We start from the raw sequence: 22636 nt of genomic DNA, 5'->3' as shown, positions 1-22636 counted from the left end.
TTACAGTGTTATAAAAGGAAGAGCTGATTAAGCAGAGTGGTAAACATTCCCCCATCCCAACTTTTCTGGAATGAGTTGCTGGCATCAAATCCCAAATAAGCACGTTTTTCAAAAAAAACAATAACATTTCTCAGTTTCAATATTTGATGTATTGCCTTTCTATTATTTTCGTTTAATATAAGATTTATGCACTTTTTACAGTGTATGTTCATGTTCATTTATGAGAAATGAAACAGATGAAAGATAAGCCAGGCTACAGATCAACTACACCATAACCAGTCTGTGCTGGTTTGGTAAAACATGACAGTGCTTTAGGTGTGGTTGTGACAGACACACTGGTTTGTTTTGGAACGTGTAACTACTGTTGTTAAAAAGAACGCAGAAGAATGCATAATCAAAGCATATTTTAATCCTTACTGATAAACAACCACATGATGTTCATACAGTGCTTTGTTTCAATGTTCATACTGATGCTGGTAAACAACAAAAGCCAAAAAAATGCTGTCAAACCACCTGACATATAAAAACGTCCCCTAGGCCTTTCCAAAATGACTGCAGAGGATATATAAGAGTTGGTACTATTGCTCATTTTTTCATCTGCAGCCGAACAAGGTGATATCTGCAGCCAGAGAAAGCACAGGTGAGCACTTGTCATGCAAATTCAAATTCATTTTGTGAATAAAACCACATAATCAAGGACAATTAATCTTTTCTATTGCTGATTACTCTGTCAGGTAGTAGAGAAAACACAAAACTACCCAAATGTTATGCTGACTTAGTTGAGTAAAAATACATTTATGAACCAAATTAACTGAAACTGCAGCTTTAAAAAATAAATAAAGATATAAAAAATAAAATAAAATAAATAAAAAAAAACAACAAAGCATCCAAATCTTAGATATGCAAGTATGTTACAATCTATTTAACTGAAGGCATGAAGAGATAGTAATGCACTAAATATATACAAAATCATCGCTTAGTGTGTGCAGGATTATTGTGTATCCATGTATTTTTTGTGTCAATATATTCTTTTATTAATTAACACAGCTGCTCCAGATTAATCTCTAAGTGGTCCCTAATTAATCTCTGATAAGTTCCTTAACTTCGATCTGCCGTTTTAACAAATTAAGTCACTTGTTTGCACACAGTAGTTGTTGGTGTTCACAATTATTAAGCAAAGCTTGAAAATGGACAAAAAGATCTTACAGTAGAAGAAAAGGTGAAAATAGTGAAAGCTGTATCTGAAAACATCTCAACACTGGAAATATCCAAATTAATCCAACATGATCATCAGAACAAACCAGTTCTGTAGATGGGAGACTTTTGACTGTTACTGAAAGGAAAAAATCCTACATAAGCAAACAGGTTGATGTATCTGAACATTGTATATTGGATTTGTGAAATTCACTGATGTGTAAATATTTCCATCTGGTTTGAAAACTCATAGTTTTATGTTTGCATAATTAACTGCAAATCTTGTTGAATTTCCACATGTACATTGTTTTTGCTCTGTCCGGCATAATAATTGTGAACAGTGATTTTTCTGTTGATGTTGAGTTTTGTAAATTAAAATAGGAGAATACACTAAATGTGTGACTGAACTCAGACAAAAGTATCAAAACACATTTTCTGCAATTAAACACACTTTTTTTGTGTTTTAATGAAAATTAAAACTGTAAAAATATTGAAAGCTATGTTTGTTAGTCGTGTACTGGTTGCTATTTTTGTGGTCTGCTCAAAACAAAATAAAATTGTCACTACTGAAATATGTGGTAAAGTTTGGGTAGAGTTATGATTGTTATGTTACTGACAAAATGGAATGTTCAATCATTCTAATTAAATAAACTTAAGGATGGTATAAGGTCACTCAAAGAAAAAAGAATTAGTTTAAATTCCAAGTCAGTTAAAAGTTCCCAGTGTGTTTTCAGATTTGGCTTTGAACTAAATCAGTAGAATGATCCATATGTTTGTGTGACGACAGAGAACTGAGGTTAATATTAATGTTAATGTTGATTTAGCTTTTTTTTGCCGAAGTCTAAAAAAATTGTCCTCTTTTGTTTATTTGTAGTCATTTGTTTTTGTGTTTTTTTAATTGACAGACAAGAATCCTCACAGCTATGGTGAGATAATCTAATCTTTACATGCCTCTTCAAGATCAGATTTCTTGTTAGATAGAAAAGTGTTAGACAAACATCTAAAACTGGCTTTGCTGTCATTTCCTTTCCATTTCTTCTGCTTTCAGCTGCTGCTGTTTGTAGCACTCCCCCTGCTGGTGCAGTCCCACCCTGTCTATAAGGAGTTCCTACCTCTGGACTGTGAGGACATTTTCAACAATGGATCCAGCCACAGTGGTGTCTACACCATCTACCCAAAGGGTCCTGAGAAACCAGTGCAGGTTTACTGCGATATGGGCTGTGACGAGTACGACAGCCACAAGGACGGGAAATGGACGGTGAGTGAAACTATTAAATGTTCAAAACTAACTGCGCATACAGTGTGTTGGTGTGACGGCACATGTTTGTAAAAGAATGTAAAAGAATGCTCTGGTAACTATCTACTGTACAATCCAACCCCCAGGTGATTCAGAGGAGAATAGATGGCAGTGTGAATTTCTACAGAACGTGGGAGCAGTACAAGAACGGCTTTGGGAACATAAGTGGAGAATACTGGCTGGGTGAGGCACAGCATGGCATTTTTATCTTGAGCATAGTTTATGCTAATGATAGTGTAGCTAGAAAGAGACTGAAATATGATGTGAAATCATGGCAAAGTATAATAAAACAACGGAATTATTATATGAAATACTACCGTATTGCCATGTAGCCTCTTCCCATAGGCCCCCTAGTGGCCATTCCAATAGTGGGATAAAAATCATCTCAGACATTTATTATTAATTAGTATAATCAAATAAAGTGTTTCTCCCCATAACTCTGTTATCAGACGAACTAGGACACTGTCGTCTCTGTGTGAAATGTGATTCTGTGTTGAGCTGCTAGTGAGCAATGAGGAGTGAAAAGGGAGGGGTGAGAACCCTCTGCTGTGAAAAACTATTCATACCTCTCCACAAAGACATCTATGCAGAGATAAAACAGAAAATTGCAGCTTTCCTCATAAACAATCCTGTACAACTGACACAATAAGCAAACAGCATGTAAACACAATAAAACAATCTTACTGAAGAAAAAAATGCCTAATTCAATAGAACATTGTGAAAAGGAGTTAAGCCCTATCCTTACTTATATCAGTCAGAATGTGTTGGGTATTGTTGGAGAGCCCTTTGTTAGTATATCTTTCAAACTGCAGGTCTGGAGAATATGTTTCTGATGACATATGCAAATAAATACGAGTTGAGAGTGGACATGGAGGATTTTGAGGGTGGCAGTGCCTATGCCCAGTACTCTTCTTTCTCCGTTGATACAGAGGCCTTAAGATACAGGCTTCACATCAAAGGCTACATCAATGGAGGCGCAGGTGAGTAAAAAATTTCAACATTTCTGTCTTCTGTTTTACCTGTGAATGGCAAGCCATCCTGGCCCAGACGCAGCAAAACAGCCCCAAACCATGATACTACCACCACCGTGTTTCACAGATGGAATAAGGTTTTTAAGCTGGAATACAGTGTTTTCCTTTTTCTAAACATAACGCTTCTCATTTAAACAAAAAAAAACTATGTTGGTCTTATCCACAAAACATTGTTCCAACAGCCTTCTGGCTTGTCCATGTGATCTTTAGCAAACTGCAGATGGGCAGCAGTGTTCTTTTTGGCCACTGTGATTCAGGCCTTTAGTTGCTTAGAAGTTACCCTGGGTTCCTTTGCGAACTTGCAGACTATCACCTGCTCTTAGTGTGATCTTTGTTGGTCAACCGCTCCTGGGGAGTGTAATAGTGGTCTCGATTTTCCTCCATTTGTACACAATCTGTCTGACTGGATTGTTGGAGCCCAAACTCTTTAGAGGTGGTTTTGTAACCTTTTCCAGCCTGATGAGCATCAATAGCTCTTCATCTGAGGTCCTCAGAAATCTTCTTTGCTTGTGCCATGATACACTTCCTCAAACTTTGCCATTTACAGATATGTGATACTGAATCGTTTTCCTCAGTAAATTAATGATGAATGTCTAATTTTTTTTTTCTCGTTTGTTTTCATTTGGTTCATTTTATCTACTATTAGGACTTGTGTGAAAATATGATGAAGGTTTAGGTGAAATTTATGCAAATTCAAAAAAAATTCTAAAGGGTTCACAAACTTTCACACACCACTGTACGCTATTATAACTGCGGTTCTTGGGAATGCAGAGAATTATGGTTGATTCTTCAGGAACCAGTAAGGGTGCATCAACAATTACATCCTTGACTGAATGGTTGTGTACAGAACCCCACAAATCTGTAAAGCTGATGCTCCTTTTTGCACAAGCAATCCAACAGTATTCTTAAAAATTTATCATTAAACATGTAAAAAGGTGATTTTTTTTTTTTTGCAGGTGACTGCTTGTCCTACAGTGGTGAGAGAGATTTTGCAACCTTTGACAGAGACATCTATAGCTGTGCAGACACTTACTCTGGTGGGTTCTGGTACGGCTACTGGACATGTCACCTTGCGAACCCCAATGGCCAGTACAAACGGGGGAATGTGGGAAGCGCATATACAGGAGTTATGTGGAGCTGCTGGAGAGGTTACTATTACTCCCTGAAGACCATCGTGATGAAGATCCGCCGGGTGTCTCTGGAAGAGCTTGAAGGGTAGATATATCTGCCCAGACAGAGAACCCAGATTTAGAAGGCCAGGGTTTCACTTAAGGAATATATACCTTTGCTGTCCAAAAGTACTTTATAAGAATTTTCACATCTGTTAATTTGACACTATTTTCATAATCAGTGCAGCCAAGGCTGCTATGCATTATATTATCTGTGGGTTTCTTGTATGATTCCAAATACAGTTGTTTACTGCAGACTGCCACAACCATTGTTTGCTTCTTTTGAGTAGACAATTAACTATGTACAGGGGATTGTGGGCTACAAAATGTGTGTTAATTACATTTTTGATGAAGGTAATCACTTATGATCTACTTTTTAATATGTACTTTTGCTTGTACTTGTGCTGGATTGTGCTCCAATTATAATATAATATGAATTAAAATCAAATCTGTAATATTTGCAAACTGGCACTAATGTATCTAATTTACAAATCAGTAAATGAATAAAGATAAAGCTAAAAGCTTTAGTTTATTATGGATTTTGTCATTTTGCTGTATCTCTGCAGGCGTTTGTTTTGTATAACCTCTCTTCATCTGTCCCTTACAATTCCTGGTGAATGTTAACACCGAACAGATTTCCGAGCAAAGTTCAAGTGATTATGCCCAGCTAATGTTGTTTATCCACTCACACCAAGGCTGTCACGATTACTCAATCAAAATCAAAATAAAGAATTATCAATTATCATTAACATTAAAGATTAATATGATAATTGCAGGCTATTTTAAAGTCATGTTTAGCAGATCCTCCACCAGGGAGAGCTATCAGCATTCAAAGTGCAATTTTTCTCTGAGAGGAAATCCACACCAGCAGAGACTCACAAAAGCATATATGTTCATAGTTACAAATTATGTGTATATGGGGTTGTTTTTTTTATACATATTTTGTTATTTTAGCTGCTTGAAGTGCCAATGAAAGTGAAATTACCTCAGTAGATGAACGTAAATCTCTTTCAGACTTTACCCGGACTTTGTTCTTATTGGTTCATGAGCTGATATGTCTATAATTAATTTTTACTCTGTAACATAATAATAAATTAAAGAAGCGAAGTATTTAATTAAAAATTAACTCGAGTAAAAGGACTATGATTTTACTCCAATCAGTACCGTTACAGAGAAAAACATAATGAAGTACAGTAACGAGAGTAAGTGTAATTCATTACTTACATCTTTGGTTTTATAAACATTAGATTATGAAAAGGTACGAATAGGCACCTTTTCTCTGGGGAAAAAAACTTATTTAAGGTACACAGTTGGACCTTAAGACTACTGTTGTAACTTTGAGGGTACATGTACATTGTCTGTGCCTTGATGAATAAAAATGTACGTGCACAGCACCTTTTTTAGGATAGTGCTCTTACAATGCCTTAATTCTAGTGCTCATTTCCCATTCGGTCCTCAACTGACAGCTCTGTGTTTTATATTCTTTGGTTTTGCTGTCATATTAAAGAGGCAGGACTCATCTTTAAAAAGAACTTGGTTGGATGATTAGGGTGAGTGGAGCGGCCAGCTGGCTGGCTTGCGGAACAAGCAGCAAGTGGGAGGGGCCACATTACCAGCTCTTACGCCCACAGAGGAAAGATGGCACCTGGCACCACCAGAATGGGGCTGGTGCACATGGTGTTTCGAGAGAGTGGGAAGAATCTCTGTTGCTGCTGTCTGCTCCCGGAGGACTCAGATGAGGATGACGACAGTGTGGAGTTGGTCTTCGGGTCTGGGGAGGTCGACATCCTTGCGTCACGACCCGCCCACTACATCCCAACCCTTGTGAGCGCCATGCTTCTTCCTCTGGAGAACAAGGAGCGACGCACAGTGGAAGCCCCTGCCCCCCTCTTCCTGGACCTCGTGTCTCCCTCTCCCTCCCGCCTGTGCTTGGCTTCTCCCCTTCTCTCTTCCCCTGCGCCCTGCTGGACGAGCCAGTGTGGTCTGAGTCCTGCTCCCTCCCGTCATGTCCCTGGCCTGCACCTGTTCCCGAGTCCCGCCGTTTCTCTCGCATTTCTCTCGCGGAGTGAGGAGGTGGGCTTGGAGAGGGCAGGCCCATTAAGGAGGAGGAGGACTCTCCATGGACAGAGTTGCTGCTACGACCTGATGCCTGGGTACTGTCTGGTGTCCCAGAGGACACCTTGGAGCCGCTGCCAGGGTCGACATTGCTTCCTGGTGTCCTGGAGGACACCCTAGAGCCGCCATCGACGACAGCACCGCCTGGTGTCTTGGAGGGCACTTTAGAGTCATTTCCAGTGTCGACAGTGCCTCCTGGACATGCCACGATCCTAGAGCCTCCTCCCATGCTGACAACACCGCCAGGCGCCCACAGGAGGGCATCCTGAAGCAGCTGCCATTGACAGAGCTGTACTATACTAGACCCGTCCACTGTGGAATATGGACATGGGGTCCATCTCAGGCACTTCAGTGTAACAGTCTGGACAATATGACGCAGGTGTACATAGACTCAGTAAAATAAATGACAGTACACTCCTGTTTCTCCTGAAGGTCAATTTGCATATGTTTCCACTGCAGTAAATCCTGTTACATGGTCTATCAGCGCCCTCTAGTGGACATAGTGTGTACAGTAGTGTGTACAGTAGTGTGTAGAGTATTAGGTCTGTTCCAAATGAAAAAACACCGTTGCCAATCATTATGGATTTTTAAATGACTAGCTCACTGCTTATCTACAGTGGATCAACCCTGAAAGCAAGCAGCTAGGTTATAAAGTAAAATAATTTAGATATTTTGAATGTCTAAGCCACAGAGCAGATGTCATTCGTTTTTAGAAATTACAAACAAATCTAAATCTCAGTGTGTTATACAGACCTACACATCAGTTAGAAGTCTTAGCCATTGATAGAAGCTATGAAAAAATTCAGCGCACAATATAAACTTTGTTTGCATGGTTATTAAGCTGTATTATGCTTGTAAATTTTAAAATGTAACATGGCTTTCCATTTTAAATCATTGGCCAAAAAACCCAACTCCAAAAAAGTTGAGATAGTATGTGTAATGCTAATAAAACCAGAAAACAGTGACCGATAAATTCTGATCGAACTGTATTAAATAGTAAATGGTACAAACACACAATATTTAATGTTTTACCTTAGAAACTTTACACTGCTAACAGTCTGGATGGTGCTTTTCTTCTTTGCTTTGGAGAACAAAACATCTGTTATTTCCATAGACAATCGTAAAGTTGACGCATCAGACAACAACACGCTTCCTGTGAGCATCAGTCCATTTCAGATGAGCTTGAGTTAAACTGTACGACTTTTTGAGCCTCAACCCATCCTTGCTTTCTATACCCAAGCATGATTGCATCACCTGTTTATTTAAGTGTTAAGTCGTATGTATTTCTAGTCTTAAATTGCCTCCGTCCCAACTTTTTTGGAACATGTTTCAGGCATCAGTTTAAGAATGAGCGTATGTTTACAAAGAGCAATGAAGTTGATAAGCTAAAACACTACATATCTTGTCTTTGTACTGTTTTGATTTAAATACAGATCAAAATAGATTTATAAATCATTGCCTTCTGTTTTTAGTTGCATTCTACCTATTGTTACAACATTTATGGAATTGGGTTTGTATTTCTCATACGCTTTACTGTCCTAGGAAGCAAAAGAAAGCACTACACATAAAAATAAAACAAATACAGGAAGCATGTACTGTTTCAGTAAAGATATGAACATGTTGGTTAGAAGAACGCCAATAGAGAAACACAGGTTTGGTTCTTGGTTCTCGCTGCACTCCAGCCATCACGTGGCTTTGCTCAGTTCCATCAAAACCACACTAAGTACACAGTAAACTGTAAATCTACACTGTAACCTCGAAATGCCTCTGAGCTAAAAATTCAGTTACGGAGGCTTTTTGACCACAGATATTCTCAAAAGCCATTAATGCTAATTTCCTTTAAAGTTTCCTGAATAAGGAGAGTTAACGTCACCATAATCAACATAGCAGCATGACTTATTCATGGTTTAGTGGTTTAGTTTTTTAGTGTTGCAATAACAAGTATAATATCCAGAATCCATAAATAGTAAAACGGTAAATAATGCGATGATGCATGATGGACCAAATCTCCACTGATACAAAGACTCTCCAAGGTGCTGAACCACAGCCAGCAGACCCTGTTCATCATCCATGTTTTGGGACAATTACTATAACGTAAATCATAGATGGCAGCTAAATGGCTCATACTTGCAAAACAGCCTCAAACCATGCACATTAATAAGTCAGTGTCATAATTATGATGCACATAAACTATGTTAGAATAATTTAAGAAATTGGAGTTCGGTATAGTGCAGCAAAAGTTCAGTTATTCATATTTCATTAAATATTCGTTTTTTGCCCATTCTCACCCTCATTTTTATGTATCTTTTTATCAAGTTTTTTTGTTTCACTTTTTTTAATAATAAAAAAAAAGCTTCTATTACTTTCAACTGTCAAATTCTTTGACTTTAAGACTTTACTTGCAAACTCAACAGAAGTGAACCAGAACAGTGGAAACAGTGATTGTAGTTTTAATCCGATATTTGCACAACAAACCTAAGAAACACTACATGAGTTCACTTTAATCTGATATGTGAGCTAATTTTCTGAAGTGCTGACTAGGGGAAAAACTGGACGCTGCTTGAATTTAAGTAATGTGACAATTTCAAACTGACAGTTGTTATCAGCATCTGCATTCCGGAGACCATACAGTTCTCCAGGCAGAGATGAACAGGTACACGCACAGTGAGATCTCTGTGTGACCTGTCTATCACGGTATATCATGTATTTGTCACATCCACAATTGCACCTTCAGCTGCAGGACCAGCGAATGGCCACAAGATGTCCCACTGATCTGAATACTGAACTGTTGACATGGTTATGGTTGTCAGTTTCTGATGGATTAACACACCTGTGTTAAGTTTCCTATATAGCACTCCTCTTTGTTGTGAAATCTTGCCAGATTCTCTGCTGCATTTCTGAGCCTTAGAGTTTTTCTGCTTCAATCATGCTTTCAACCATGTCTTGAACACTTGTGTTAGTGATGATGAGGAAGGAAAACATGCTTCAACTGGACAGTATTAGTGACCAGTAAATAGGGCTTTGAGATTGAGTATGTTAGTCCACCTAAGCGGTGAAGTGCTTGTACGGTAGATGTACAGTACTGTGCAAAAGTCAGAGACTCCCCTAATTTATTGTATTTCAAATTAAAATGCTCAGTAAGTACAAGCTATTCATTTTTCAGCATCTAAAAGAAAAAAAAAACAGAAAACATGTTTAACATAAAACTACAACAAAGCCAACGGGTTTAAATGATAAACTTGTTAACACCAACAAGGACACACATAGTAACACAGTAAATGCGGGCAGCACCCTTCCTCCAGTCACAAAATCCAATCACATCCAGTCACCAATCACAATCAGATGCATTCAAGACACACGCAAATGCCAAGTGTACAAAAGATGTACATCTCACTGTCCACTTATGATCAGACCACTTGAGAAAGATGTTAATCTGACCAGCCTTCTCTTATGGGTTTCAGCCCTGCTGCTAATTTTGAGGGTCACAAGTTGTTAGATGTCACTTATTAAATAGCTGTCATTTACAGTTTAAAACTCTAAACCTAAATGCACTGCTGGGCATTAACATGAGTGCATCATGAGGCATCATCACGTGTTTCTGAAACTTATGTAGGTCATGATAAATTAAAGATGACAGCCATACATCCAGGTTTCAGGCTTTGAGAGTATGACATCTGCAGGTAGAGGAGGGTCGGACTTACTGAAGTGAGGTGCCTGGACTACCTTGATGCACAAACAGAAGGACAGACATCTGGTGCACATGGCTAAGATGGGCTAAACAGCCACATCAGAGCTTAGCCAAACAGTTGGAATGATTTGCGTGTTAGAGGTGTCTGTCTGCACTGTTCAATGCCATTCGCAGCAGCGTCCATTGCCATCTGCAATAACAACCCATTGCTTTGGCTACCGCTGACCCTGTAACCACAGATATCTGCCTCTGCAGTAGTCACCAGTGGCAGGATAACTGGTATCATATTGTTTTCAGTCAAGTCCTGCTTCAGTTTACTGCACCATGATGATCATAAGGGGACACCATGGTCAAAGGCTCATAGTGGCATGCACTTTGCAGCACTATACAGCTTCAGCACCTGGCGTTGTCGGTACCTTGACCAGCCAGCGATACATCACAGGGATGTTGGAGCCTGATGTAGTACGTTATCTATAGAAGTCCCCTGGTGCCATATTCCAACAGGACAAGGCTCCACCACAGTTCCTGGACCTGTGCATTCACCCAGTTTGTCCCCCAGACCACCAGCAGCTACCACGAATGAACTTCAGGAACATACTGAGGCTGCATGGCAGGGCGTTCCACAAACACGCATCCAGCGTCTTTTCCTTTCCATGCCAGACCGGTAACACTGAGATTAATAACCGTTCACATTAATTTATCAGTCAACTCTGGCTTTAGCAGGAACATCCGTTTGTCAGGAAAACATTTACATTTTTTTTTTTTTAGAGTATGTCTTTACACGCCCATACACAGCCTTTGATATCTCAGAGTGACGCAGAGAAACTTGTTCATGTGTTGGTTAAGAGCAGTGTTAAGTACTGTAATGCCATTTTACTGGAGAAACAATCCACCCTCTACAATTCATACAAAATGCACAAGCACTAAAAAAAAAGTGTTCACATTATCTCTGCTTAAAAGTAGTGACTGCCTCTCCATTTTTGTTCATTTTTTTACATTATTTCAACACACCAGCTGTCCTGATTCATGATGAATGGACCAATAGAAATGCTCTAAAATTATGTGGAATAAAACCTCTTTACTTTGACTTACATTGAAAAGTAAGAGAGTTTCTGCCTTCTCCTGTAAAGGTACTATTTTGGAGATATTTGTTTTTCTTTAGACAGCGACGATATGTGAATTTAGGGATCAGTCAACTCAAGTCAAATTTTACACAAACATCACAACACTGGTCTTTAGAAGAAACCAACCAAAACAAGGCATAACCGGCAAAGCACAGAGCTGTTAAACCTGCACCACCACAATCCGTTACGGACAAATTAAACTGCAACCCAACTCTTATCGCAAGTTTTTGGCCATCAGGTTTTTCTCCACTTGTAACTTGGCATGGATTATTTCTCACTGATGCTTACTAATTTAAAATATCAATACTTGGTTATTATTGCTAAGAATTAGAAGTTCCGTCTTCCCTCGTGGAAATGGTCAGTTGATAAACTAATCTGACAAATCATTACATTTCATTAAACAGGAATAAAGAATCTGGACTACTCACATAGTAAGCAACATTCCTGTATTCTTTATATTTTACTCTATACTCTACACTCTTAAAAAAGATGTGTTCTTTAGTTGTTGTTTTTTTTTTTTTAATTCTAAATAGAACCATGAACACTCAAGGAACCCTTTGCATAATTACAGAGCTTTCACTGTTTTGCAGGTTCCTCATTCCTTCTGTATTGTTATGCAATTTGTCAAAAGATTTTTTTGAGTGATTCTTTAACATGAGTCAAGGAAACTGATTAAGTATGAATGAAAAGGTTTGCTTTTTTCCTCACCAATAAAAACACTAACAATGCACTGTGATGCAACCTTATTATTCAATGTAATAAAATCAAGTAAGAACAGTATCAAAGATGCTGACCTGATCTAATATTTTGGATTACAGAAATCATGTAGATATTATCTGTATGAATATCTCCAATATTAGACATGAACTGTAAAGGACTACAAGTATTTACATACCTTTTAGAATATTTTTTTATTTGTGACTTGTCTATCACTTCTCTATTTCTGACTGCACTGCACTGATCTAATATACTGTAACTCTTGAGTTCACAAACTGTGTGAAGTAGAACCCAGACTGAACTGCAAAAACTCACCAATCATTAATTTTCCATTAACTGTGGAAATTCTTGGACAGAAAATGACTATGACTGCAGCATAGGAATCCGCTACAAATAAACTGCACAGGCAAGTACTTTTTCCACATCTTACTTGGCACTTAATCCTTGGTAACTGATTACTGACTCAACATATCAATACAGTGAATGCTCAGAATTAAACGTGTAGTCTAAGTAAATGTTAAAGTGTCACTTGAAAAATCGTTTTAAAAATTATTATATGTTTCTTTAACCAGAGAAAGGAACCAGGCCTTCGTTATCATGGTGAGCAGTACTGCCTTTATACTGTATTCTTTACTGGTTTTTGTTTACTGGTTGTTGGTTCTTTGATATCTGTTCAGTTTCATTTCAGAAGGTATTTTACTTTCATTAACATAAATTGCCTAAAATTATACTTTTTGGTACCGTCATGATTTCAACAATTAAAAAACTGGACTGGAGGCTGAATGATTAGATATAATATTCTGAAACATTTTAACAAGTACCTTGAAACACCTTCTTTAAAAAATAATTAAAAAATTAAAAAAGGACAACCACCTTCATGGAAAACGTAATCTCTCTTTTTTTCAGATGTACTGGTATTTAGCTCTAGTGCTCCCTCTGTTGGTCAGCTCTGCTCCAGTTTATGTGCATGTACTGCCTCAGGACTGTGATGAGATCTACAGGAACGGCACTCGGCTCAGTGGAGTGTACACCATCTACCCAACAGAGGACACGCCTGTAGAGGTGTACTGTGAAATGCACAGCACTGATGGTCAATCTGGAGGATGGACTGTAAGATTTATTCATGGTTTAGTACACTGGAAGACATGTTATATACACTATACTGCTGTTTTGCTTTAGCGGTCAGTAATGACGTAACCTTTACTACTGTTACTCTTGAGTGGAGCATAACCCTTTTTTAAGGGGGGGTTACCCAATTTTTCCTCCAATTTAGTACAGGCCAGTTCCCACCCACTAGCTAGGTCCAACACTATGACGCAAAGCTTCACCGCATCTTTTCAAACTGCGGCTAATGCAGTGTCACTGAATTTGGAGGTGAACACAAAAGTGCTAAATCTGCTTCGTCAGCCAACAGCAGATCCAGATGACGGCTAACCTGACTGCGCCATCCATGTCAACCTCTTTCACAGGTGTTTCAGAGGAGAATGGACGGCACTGTGAGTTTCTACAGGACATGGGAGGCATACAGGAGAGGCTTTGGAAACCAGAGTGGAGAACACTGGCTGGGTAAGAAAGATGGATATGGTACAGAAATTTGATACCAACTTTTTGCAGTGCATTAATCAAAATTGGATAAGCATTCATGACTATAATCAACATATGTTTGTGCATCTGCAGGGCTGGAGAACCTCTACCTTCTGACACACGAAAAGGAACTATCAGCTGAGAGTGGACCTGGAGGACTTTGATGGGTTAAAGGCCTACGCCCTCTACACCTCTTTCTCAGTGGACTCTGAAGCTAATGGCTACGCGCTCCATGTTAGCGGCTTCATCGATGGAGGAGCAGGTGAGAGACAGATTAAGTAGAGTTTATTTAAAAATGCTGAAATAACATAAGTACAAAGACAAACTTTCCAGAGTTCACGTACATAGTAACTAAGATTTAGATTATTAAAACAGTCCTCCTCCCTGCAGGTGATGGCCTCGTTTACCATAACGGAATGAAGTTCTCCACCTTTAACATGGACCAGGACGCTTCAGGTCTTAACTTAGCCAGGACATATCTCGGGGGTTTTTGGTATAATCAAGGACACACTGCTAATCCTAATGGTATTTATCTAGGAGGACGTGATGGTACCTTGTATGCTATTGGTAACTCGTGGAAGCCGTGGAGAGGCCTCGATTACGGTCTCAAGTATATCTGCATGAAGATTAGCCTTGTGCCTTAGAGCCATTAAGCACAATGATGGGGTATTGATGCTAGAAGGCTGGGAGTATCTTCATGTTATGGTTGCAAAGTGACATATTTTATATGGTTATATTGTTATACCACAATATGTTCAGCTTTAAATTTTACAGTCAGTATATAATGAGGCATGTGATTTTATTTCCTGGCATTTTTTTCTAAGCTTCATCTCTCCAATCAGAGTTTCCTTTTTAAATATTAGATTAAGTGGAAAGATCTTATTTCTCTTCTATTTGTCTTTTATTTGTATACACTCAATATCTTGATGTACTTTTTTCGTTTTATATTCTTGTGCAAGTTTATTAAAAAGTCCATTTATGAAACCCTGCGCTGTACTTCTTTATCTCTATTCCTCCATAGCAATAGGGACAACTGGGCCACTGTCCATAGCACTCACTGACTTTAAGCACTAAATGTAGCATGCATTTGTTCTGAATGTGCAGACTTCACTTCTGAAGGTCTGAATAACGTCAAATCCCTAGCTTATCAAGGCAGCAGTAAGAAATACTGCAACTGACATTTATTAAACCCACCACCATTATATACACACACCGGCCAGGCACTTCATTAAGTCCACCTCCTTGTTTCTACACTCACTGTCCACTGTATCAGCTCCACTGACCGTGTAGTCTCACTCTGTAGTTCTACAGTTTCAGACTGTAGTCCATCTGTTTCTCTGCATACTTTGTTACCCTGTTCTTCAAACGGTCAGGACCCCCACAGGACCCCCACAGAGCAGGTATTATTGGGGTGGTGGGTCATTCTCAGCAGTGATACTGACATGGTGGTGGTGTGTTAGTGTGTGCTGCACTGGTCTGAGTGGATCAGACACAGCAGTGCTGCTGGAGTTTTTAGACACCTCAGTGTTGCTGCTGGACTGAGAACCAAAAACATCCAGCCAACAGAGTCCTGTGGGCAGCGTCCTGTGACCGCTGACGAAGGACTAGAGGACGTATGACTTAACGCAATGACTCAATGCAATCATAATGGGGGAAAACTAAACACAACACTTCCAAATCCAAACATTCAAGAAGTAAAAAAAGTTTTATACAAAATGTAATCCTGCTTCTGGGGACCCACAGCACATTTTCTGTATCCCCTAGAGCCCACGTGTCAAACACAAGTCAAGTCAGGCCCGTGACACAGTCCTGTTCAACCTGCGAAATAATTTTAATTTTCTATTCATGATAGCCCATTTCACCCCGAGATGCACTACAGTCCCCAGCATGCACTGCAACAAGTGTGCGCTCTGACTGCCTTCCCCCAACAACAATCTATGGGTCAGCAGTTATAGTGGTTGGTGTAGTGTAGTGGGTAACACCTCTGCTTTCTGTGCTATAGACTGGGGTTCAATCCCCTGCCTGGACAAGCACCCAACAATAAGACCAATAAGAGTGCTTGGGCAAGACTCTTAACACTACCTTCACCTACCTGTGTAAAATGGTCACTCTGGATAAGAGCGTCTGCCAAATGCCATAAATGCAAATGTAAAAAGAAAAGATGCTTGAACTAGACACCAGACAAATAGGCAGTTGTAAAGAATGACCTAAATTATTTTATTTACAATTATTTTTAAACAAGAAGTCAATGACTATTTGTGCAGTTTTTGCATATTTTGAGTAAACAATGGCTCATTCGGGTCACAGCAAAATGTTAAGTAAAAATTAAATAAAAACCCAGCTGGCCCTCAGATTTGCTGAGATTTTTATATGGCCCTTTCAGTGGTTGAGTTTGACATCCCTGCCCTAAAACCTTTGTTTAGAAGGTCTGTTGAGGCGGTGAATAGTTGAGACTGTGCTGGACAGAGAGTCCCCTTAAACAGGATTGAGAAACACTGGTTTAAATAATGTTTTATTTCACATTTGCAAGATTTAGTTGCATTATTTGAGCTAATGTGTGGTTGATAGCTGGTTGAAGGCTGGTCCTTCTTTTATGTTTTTTCTTCAGGCATTTCTAAAGCAGATGAATTGTTTGGCAGCATGTCTGGGGTTTACAGGAATGCACAGCACAGTTTCCTCATGCTCAGAGCCCGTGTTTGTTTTTCTGATGTACCATGCCTGAACCAACTTAGCAGATGATGAACTGATAAAATGGATTCATGAGTTCAGTCATGGTAGAGCACATCACTCCATCCAGATTATTCCTGTAAAGAAAGATATCTCTCCCTCTCTCTCTTCAACAGGCTAAATGACATCATCATTTTCCTGTTCATGTGTAAAAATGTGGAAAACTAGAGCAACTTAGCATGACGTGTGACATGAAATAGACCAAAATATCAAAGTGATATATATATAATATATATATATAATATATATATATATATATATATATATATATGCATGAACATTAACTTGATATAAATAAACATAAAAGACATGGATTCATTAAACACAAACTGAAATCTCAAGGTACCTTGACTTCTACCAGGCTTAGATTTCATGTGTTTGTGTTGTAACACTTGTGTGCCATTTTTCAGGGTTCTGCAGTGCATTATTCATCTAAACGTAGTGCTTGAAGAACTCAGTAGACCTCATGAAGGTTTGGTAGCTCCACTACAAACCCTCTCCATCTTACTTTCCTAAGATTTTTAGACTAGTCTGTAAGTAAGGCTATTTAAAAACACACTTTCAAAGGTTCCAGTTAACAGATCTGTACCTAATGTACTACAAACCTGTAGTTCGCAGCCTTATTACAAGAGTATAAGACGAAGGCTACGTTTACACAGCAGGTAAAAGTGGCCCAAATCCAATCTTTTTCCTCAAATGTGACACAGATGTGTCATCTGTGTGGCAGTGTGAACAGCAAAAAAACGCATTGAATCTGACATTTTCAATTCCGATTTGAGACGCTTTCATATGTGGTACTGAAATCCGATAAATATCCGATCTGCGGCAATGCGACACATTCATGCGACTTTTACGTCAGTCCAACTTGACATTCGTCATAATTTTACGCTGCTGAGACTCAAACATTCAGGCTGATGCATCTGCACAAAAAAATTAGAAGAGACTCATCAAACCGCTCCGTGTTCAAAGAGGTTTCGAACCGGCCGAATGCGGCCGGAGGAGACCGAGGCTGTAGCGTCAGAAAACAGCTTAAAGAATCCGAGGACACGAACCAAAGAAGCGGCCGAATAAAGAGCCCTTTTTACGGCGAACTCTAACACGCTGTGGGTGATGAGTCCAGCTGCCAACCACTGGAACTTTATACTCACTCCTGCGATGCTGGCGAAGACGAAACTGAAAGCTGCGGGAGCGACTGGCGTTCACTGCCCGTCATGATTGTTTACCTCCGGATGAGCTACGTGAAGCATTGTTCTTTTGCGCATGCAGGTCGGTTTAGGAGCGTGATCTGTTCAGACTAATGTCACATACAGGTCACATTTAAAAGATAATGTGAACAGCCAAACAAAAAAAAAATCGGATTTGGTGATGAAATCAGATTTGGGCCGCGTTTACCTGCTGTGTAAACGTCTTTTCAGTTAGTTTAACTTCTGTTTGGCGAGGCTGCCATGGTAACACTGAATGATGCCGCACGTGCAGTGGAAAAAAGCACATGAATCTGATCGGAGCGTCACATTAAGGTCGCATGACCACAAATCGGATACATATATGATCTAGGACCACATATGAAAGTGACTCAGGTCGGATTTGAAAAGATGAGATTTGTGTCCACACAGCTCTGAAAGCATCAGATCTGAGTCACATTATGGCAAAAAATCGGATTTGTGTCACTTCAACCTGCTAATGTGAACATAGCCTTAGTTAATTGGTTAACGGGTTGCAAGGGATTTAGTGACAGTAGGCAAGATAGATGACCCATTTAAAGGAACAGTTTTACATGATTTTCCACTTACCTCAAATATGGTCAATCAGCCATGTTTGGTGTCAAAAGTTTGCCTTTTTAGTTTAGAATTGGAGCTATAAGGCTAACTGTGCCAAGAAATACTGAAAGTCAATTAACATCCAGACCATTTCTGCAAAACCAAGCCCAAAACTTCTCTCAACCCACTCAAACAGCATGTAGTCTTAATTCAGGTCATGCACACAAGTCAATGTGGTTTAGGACACAACAAAAAAAAAACTTCTCAGTGCAGGTAAAAGAAGAGGTAGCCATTCAGGATAACCGGAATAATTTCTGTCCTTAGCAAAATTTGGTATCATTACGCGCAAGACGACCAAAAGTTGAGCTTCACAACAGGACAGCATACATATGCACAGCAGGCTTAGCTTCTCTAACTAAATCAGTACAATGTCTGATTACACATTTGAGGACACTTGGAAGCTGGACCAACAAGTGACTCCCCGGAACCCCCTCTTAGCATGAAACTCAAGTTAGCTTCTGTAAAGTGCCAAGAAAAGTCAGATGCTCGCGGTTTGAAATCACCACAGAGCTTTTACTAACAAAATCAAAATCCAGAGTCACAATCAAAAAACAGTCGTAGTGGGTCAGATCCAAAAAGCACAGCACAATAATAACAGTAAGCACAACACGATGCTAACAAACACAAAGGGGTAGGCAAAAGACGTAGTCAGTGGAACAAGCAAAAAGGGTCAAAAACATGAATTAGATAAGTCCAGCAAACAATCCAGGGCAGAGCAAAAGGCAAAGTCGAAATAACAAAAGCAATGGTCAAAAAACAGGATATAAACAATAGAATAAACACTCAGTAGTTCACATTGGAAACAATACTTCGCAACTATCTCTAGCTAAAGCCCAGGCTTATAAACTAAACTATGGAAGTCATATGACTAACACACAAGTGATACACATCAATACTCAATGGAGTCCAAGTTAGACTCCGGGTGTGAAGGAAGCTTAGCAGTCATGTGATCTTCCAGAGGATTCTGGGAGATGGAGTCCGTGTTCCTCTGAGAGCTTGCTGGATGCATGACAGCTTCTCATTTGAATTTTGCACTCCACCTTAAATGGGGCATCAGTTGTACACTGAGGTGTCTCAGGCTGCATCATATAAGGAGAAACAAAAAAGCTGAATAAGAAGCTGCCAAACAGGAAGCCAAATTCAGCCTTGCCCTCTTAGCTACATATGGCGAGAAAGCAAAGTGAAAACAGAGCAATAAATAGCCCTTCACTTCTTTCAGTCATCATCCATAAAATTCTACAGCTGTAGATTTTTTTTAATTGTTATTATGCTATTATGTTATTATGAACACTGACATGCAGTTATCTTTTCTGAGCTGCAGTCTCTAAACATGTGTTCATACGCGCATGCATGAAATGAAACTCGCACTTTGCAGCAGCGGCCTCTATGAAGTCCAGTCCAGACAGTATACGCGCATAATGGCGCACACTTCATAGGTGCACATCATTTTGAAACAAGACAATGATTATCTAGCCTCTCAGTCAGGGTACAGCTACAACTGTGGACTAGTGCAAAATGGAAAGCAACGGATTAACATTGATTAAATAGTGAATTTAAAATGTTTCTTAGTTGCGCATCGTCCCAGTAGGCAGTGCCTGGTAAACCTTCAACGGAAGGGGGCCAGGAGGCATCCTAAGCAGATGCCCGAACCACCTCAACTGGCTCCTCTCGATGTAGAGGAGTAGTGTCTCTACTTTGAGCTCCTCCCAGATGACCAAGCTCCTCACCCCATCAAGTAGAGTGTAGCCCACCACCCTGTGAGGAAAGCTCATTTATGCCACTTGTATCTGCAACCTTATTTTCTCGATCATTACCCAAAGCGTATAATCACAGGTGATGGTCGGGATGTAGACTGACCGGTAAACAGAGAGCTCCGCCTTATGGCTCAGCTCCCTCTTCTCCACTACAGTCCGGCACAGCGACCACATTACTGCTGCTGCCTGTCCCAGCATGCGGCCGATCTCACAATCTATCTTCCCATCACTCGTCAACAAGACCCCAAGATACTTAAATCCCTCCACCTGAGGCAGGTCCTCTCCCCTTACCTGGAGTGGGCATGATATCCTTTTCCGGGCTATGACCATGGGCTCCGACTTGGGAGGTGCCAATCCACATACCGACGACTTTACAATCAGCCCCAGTGAGCGCTGGAGGCATCCATGTAATGGAGCTAAGAAGACATCAATCGCAAAAAGCAGAGATGCCAACCTCCGGCCTGGGACGAGACCCCAAGGTCATAATAGGACCCGCTGGAGGGATTATACCCCCAAGTTGGCCCCTGAGAGGCTTGGGGTGTCCAAGAATGGCAGGGTCACCTGGGATGGATCTGGATCAAGTGGTTTAAGATGATGATTAGCTGGGCATACTGGGCAATATGGATGCTTATTTCTCAGTAAATAATAACCAAGTATTCACCCAAACTGTAGTATTTTAATATTTGAAAACGTATAAAAAGAAAACAGGGGGAGCCAAGGAGTTTGAATTGGCTGTATAGGCCTATACTTATTCTTAGAGCAACCAAAGGAGCAACTGTTTTAAAGGAGGGAGGATTGTAGTGCGAGCACTGGGGTGCCATTGTGTGCCAGTTGCAAATGATGTACATGGCTCACGGAACAGGTAGGAGGGCCCCTTTGCAGAATTTTGCTTAGGGCCACAGGGAGGTTTGGACCAGCTCTGCCCCATGCTATAATATAATAAGCAGGATAGAAGGAAAATAACCATGGATTGATGAAAGAAACATCAATAACCTTCGATATGCTGATGACAACACTAAAAGTGGTAAATCAGGAAGAAATGAAGGTCAGTTTAATGAAAACTAAAACTGAAAATTTGGGGTTCATTATGAAGAAAAGGTTATGACAACCTGAAAAAAACAAATAAATTTACCATTGATAGTAAGCAGTGAAGTGGTGGACAGCTTTTGTCTGCTTGGATCAATTATTAAGAAACAAATAGATTCTTGACCAAATTCATCAGAAGAGACAATTATATTGTTGAACACTTGAAGGTAAAAGAGGAAGAGGACAACAGCAACAAGCTGGAGACAAAAATATTGTAGTGTACAATAATAATAATAATAATAATAATAATAATAATATGGGGAGCACCATGGTGGGCAGTCAAATTTCTGTGTGAGCTGTTGCCACCCTAGACACTGCTTAGACACACCACTGCACTACACATACAGCTAGAAACACTTACACTAAAGATGTTTTGGTGTCTGTCAGTGACTATTTCAGACTATGCTGTATGATAATGATCAAAAAGGACTTGCCTGGATTAAGAATCTTGCTTTCAAAGAATAACACTGAAGTTACACAATAGCAAGTGAATGCAGACTGACCAGGATGTCAGTCTTTTCACTGTTAACCATGTGGGTGTACGTGTCTGTGTGTGGGAAATAAACACTGATTTAGTTGCAGGAAAAAGTTCTTCTGGGTATCTCTGATTACATGTTTCCCCCAAAACTGTTCGAAAGGTCAGAAGAAAGTTTTCTTTTTTAAACTTGCAGTTTAATTGCCTTGACAGTTGCTGTAAAACAAAGCTCAACAATACCACAATAAGCCAACTATTTTACTGTTGAACAGAATTTTAACAACTTACATTTAATTTCAAAGCTTCTGTTCAGGGTAGAAAACAGTTTCATCATGGTACGCCTGCCGAGTGGATTTGAAATGAAACAAGTGCCAATGATGAAGTGGTGTTGTTGGGACAAAGTCAAGACCATGACTTTGTAGTAGTTGAGACAGTCAAGATTAGGGACTAATTTTGATATTCGAGTATTTGTAAGACTTAATGGAATGGATATATGGTCAAGTGCAGGGAAGGAAAGAGCAACAACAAAACCGGGGAAGAACAGACTTCAGCCAATATTAGTGCAGGGCTGCAGGCTTACATTTAGATGACAGTATTGGAGATTAAAAAAATTAATTTAAAAATAGAGGAGATTAAAAAGCTAATGAACACTAAACCCACACTCTTAAAAAGGATAGTTCCTCAAGGGTTCTGAGTAAACACAATGGTCCTATATTTGCATGTTTAAAGGACTCTTTGCATCGTGAAATTATGAAATACATACCCCTTTTCTCATCATAAAAAGTAAGGTAGGAAAATATTCTCTCAATGCAGTGCAGCAAGTTTCATCACAGCTAGGGAACCATATCATGATGGGCA

At 39.6% G+C, this 22636-nt stretch overlaps 1 protein-coding gene and 1 pseudogene across 1 annotated transcript; both read left to right on the top strand.

Annotated features, from left to right (window-relative positions):
• Positions 1–2101: 2101 nt before the first annotated feature.
• Positions 2102–4741, top strand: LOC118797700 (microfibril-associated glycoprotein 4-like). The gene is made up of 5 exons (XM_036556970.1): positions 2102–2120; positions 2243–2452; positions 2578–2674; positions 3304–3471; positions 4479–4741. Exons 1-5 carry the CDS (start codon positions 2118–2120, stop codon positions 4739–4741), a joined length of 741 nt encoding a protein of 246 aa, XP_036412863.1. The 5' UTR covers positions 2102–2117.
• Positions 4742–13241: 8500 nt separating this feature from the next.
• LOC118798102 lies at positions 13242–14563 on the top strand (annotated as a pseudogene).
• The last annotated feature ends 8073 nt before the right edge of the window (positions 14564–22636 follow it).

This window comes from Colossoma macropomum, unplaced genomic scaffold (genome assembly GCF_904425465.1).
Source record: "Colossoma macropomum unplaced genomic scaffold, Colossoma_macropomum, whole genome shotgun sequence".
Lineage (NCBI taxonomy): Eukaryota > Metazoa > Chordata > Actinopteri > Characiformes > Serrasalmidae > Colossoma > Colossoma macropomum.
This window is presented reverse-complemented; position numbering and strand designations above follow the sequence as displayed.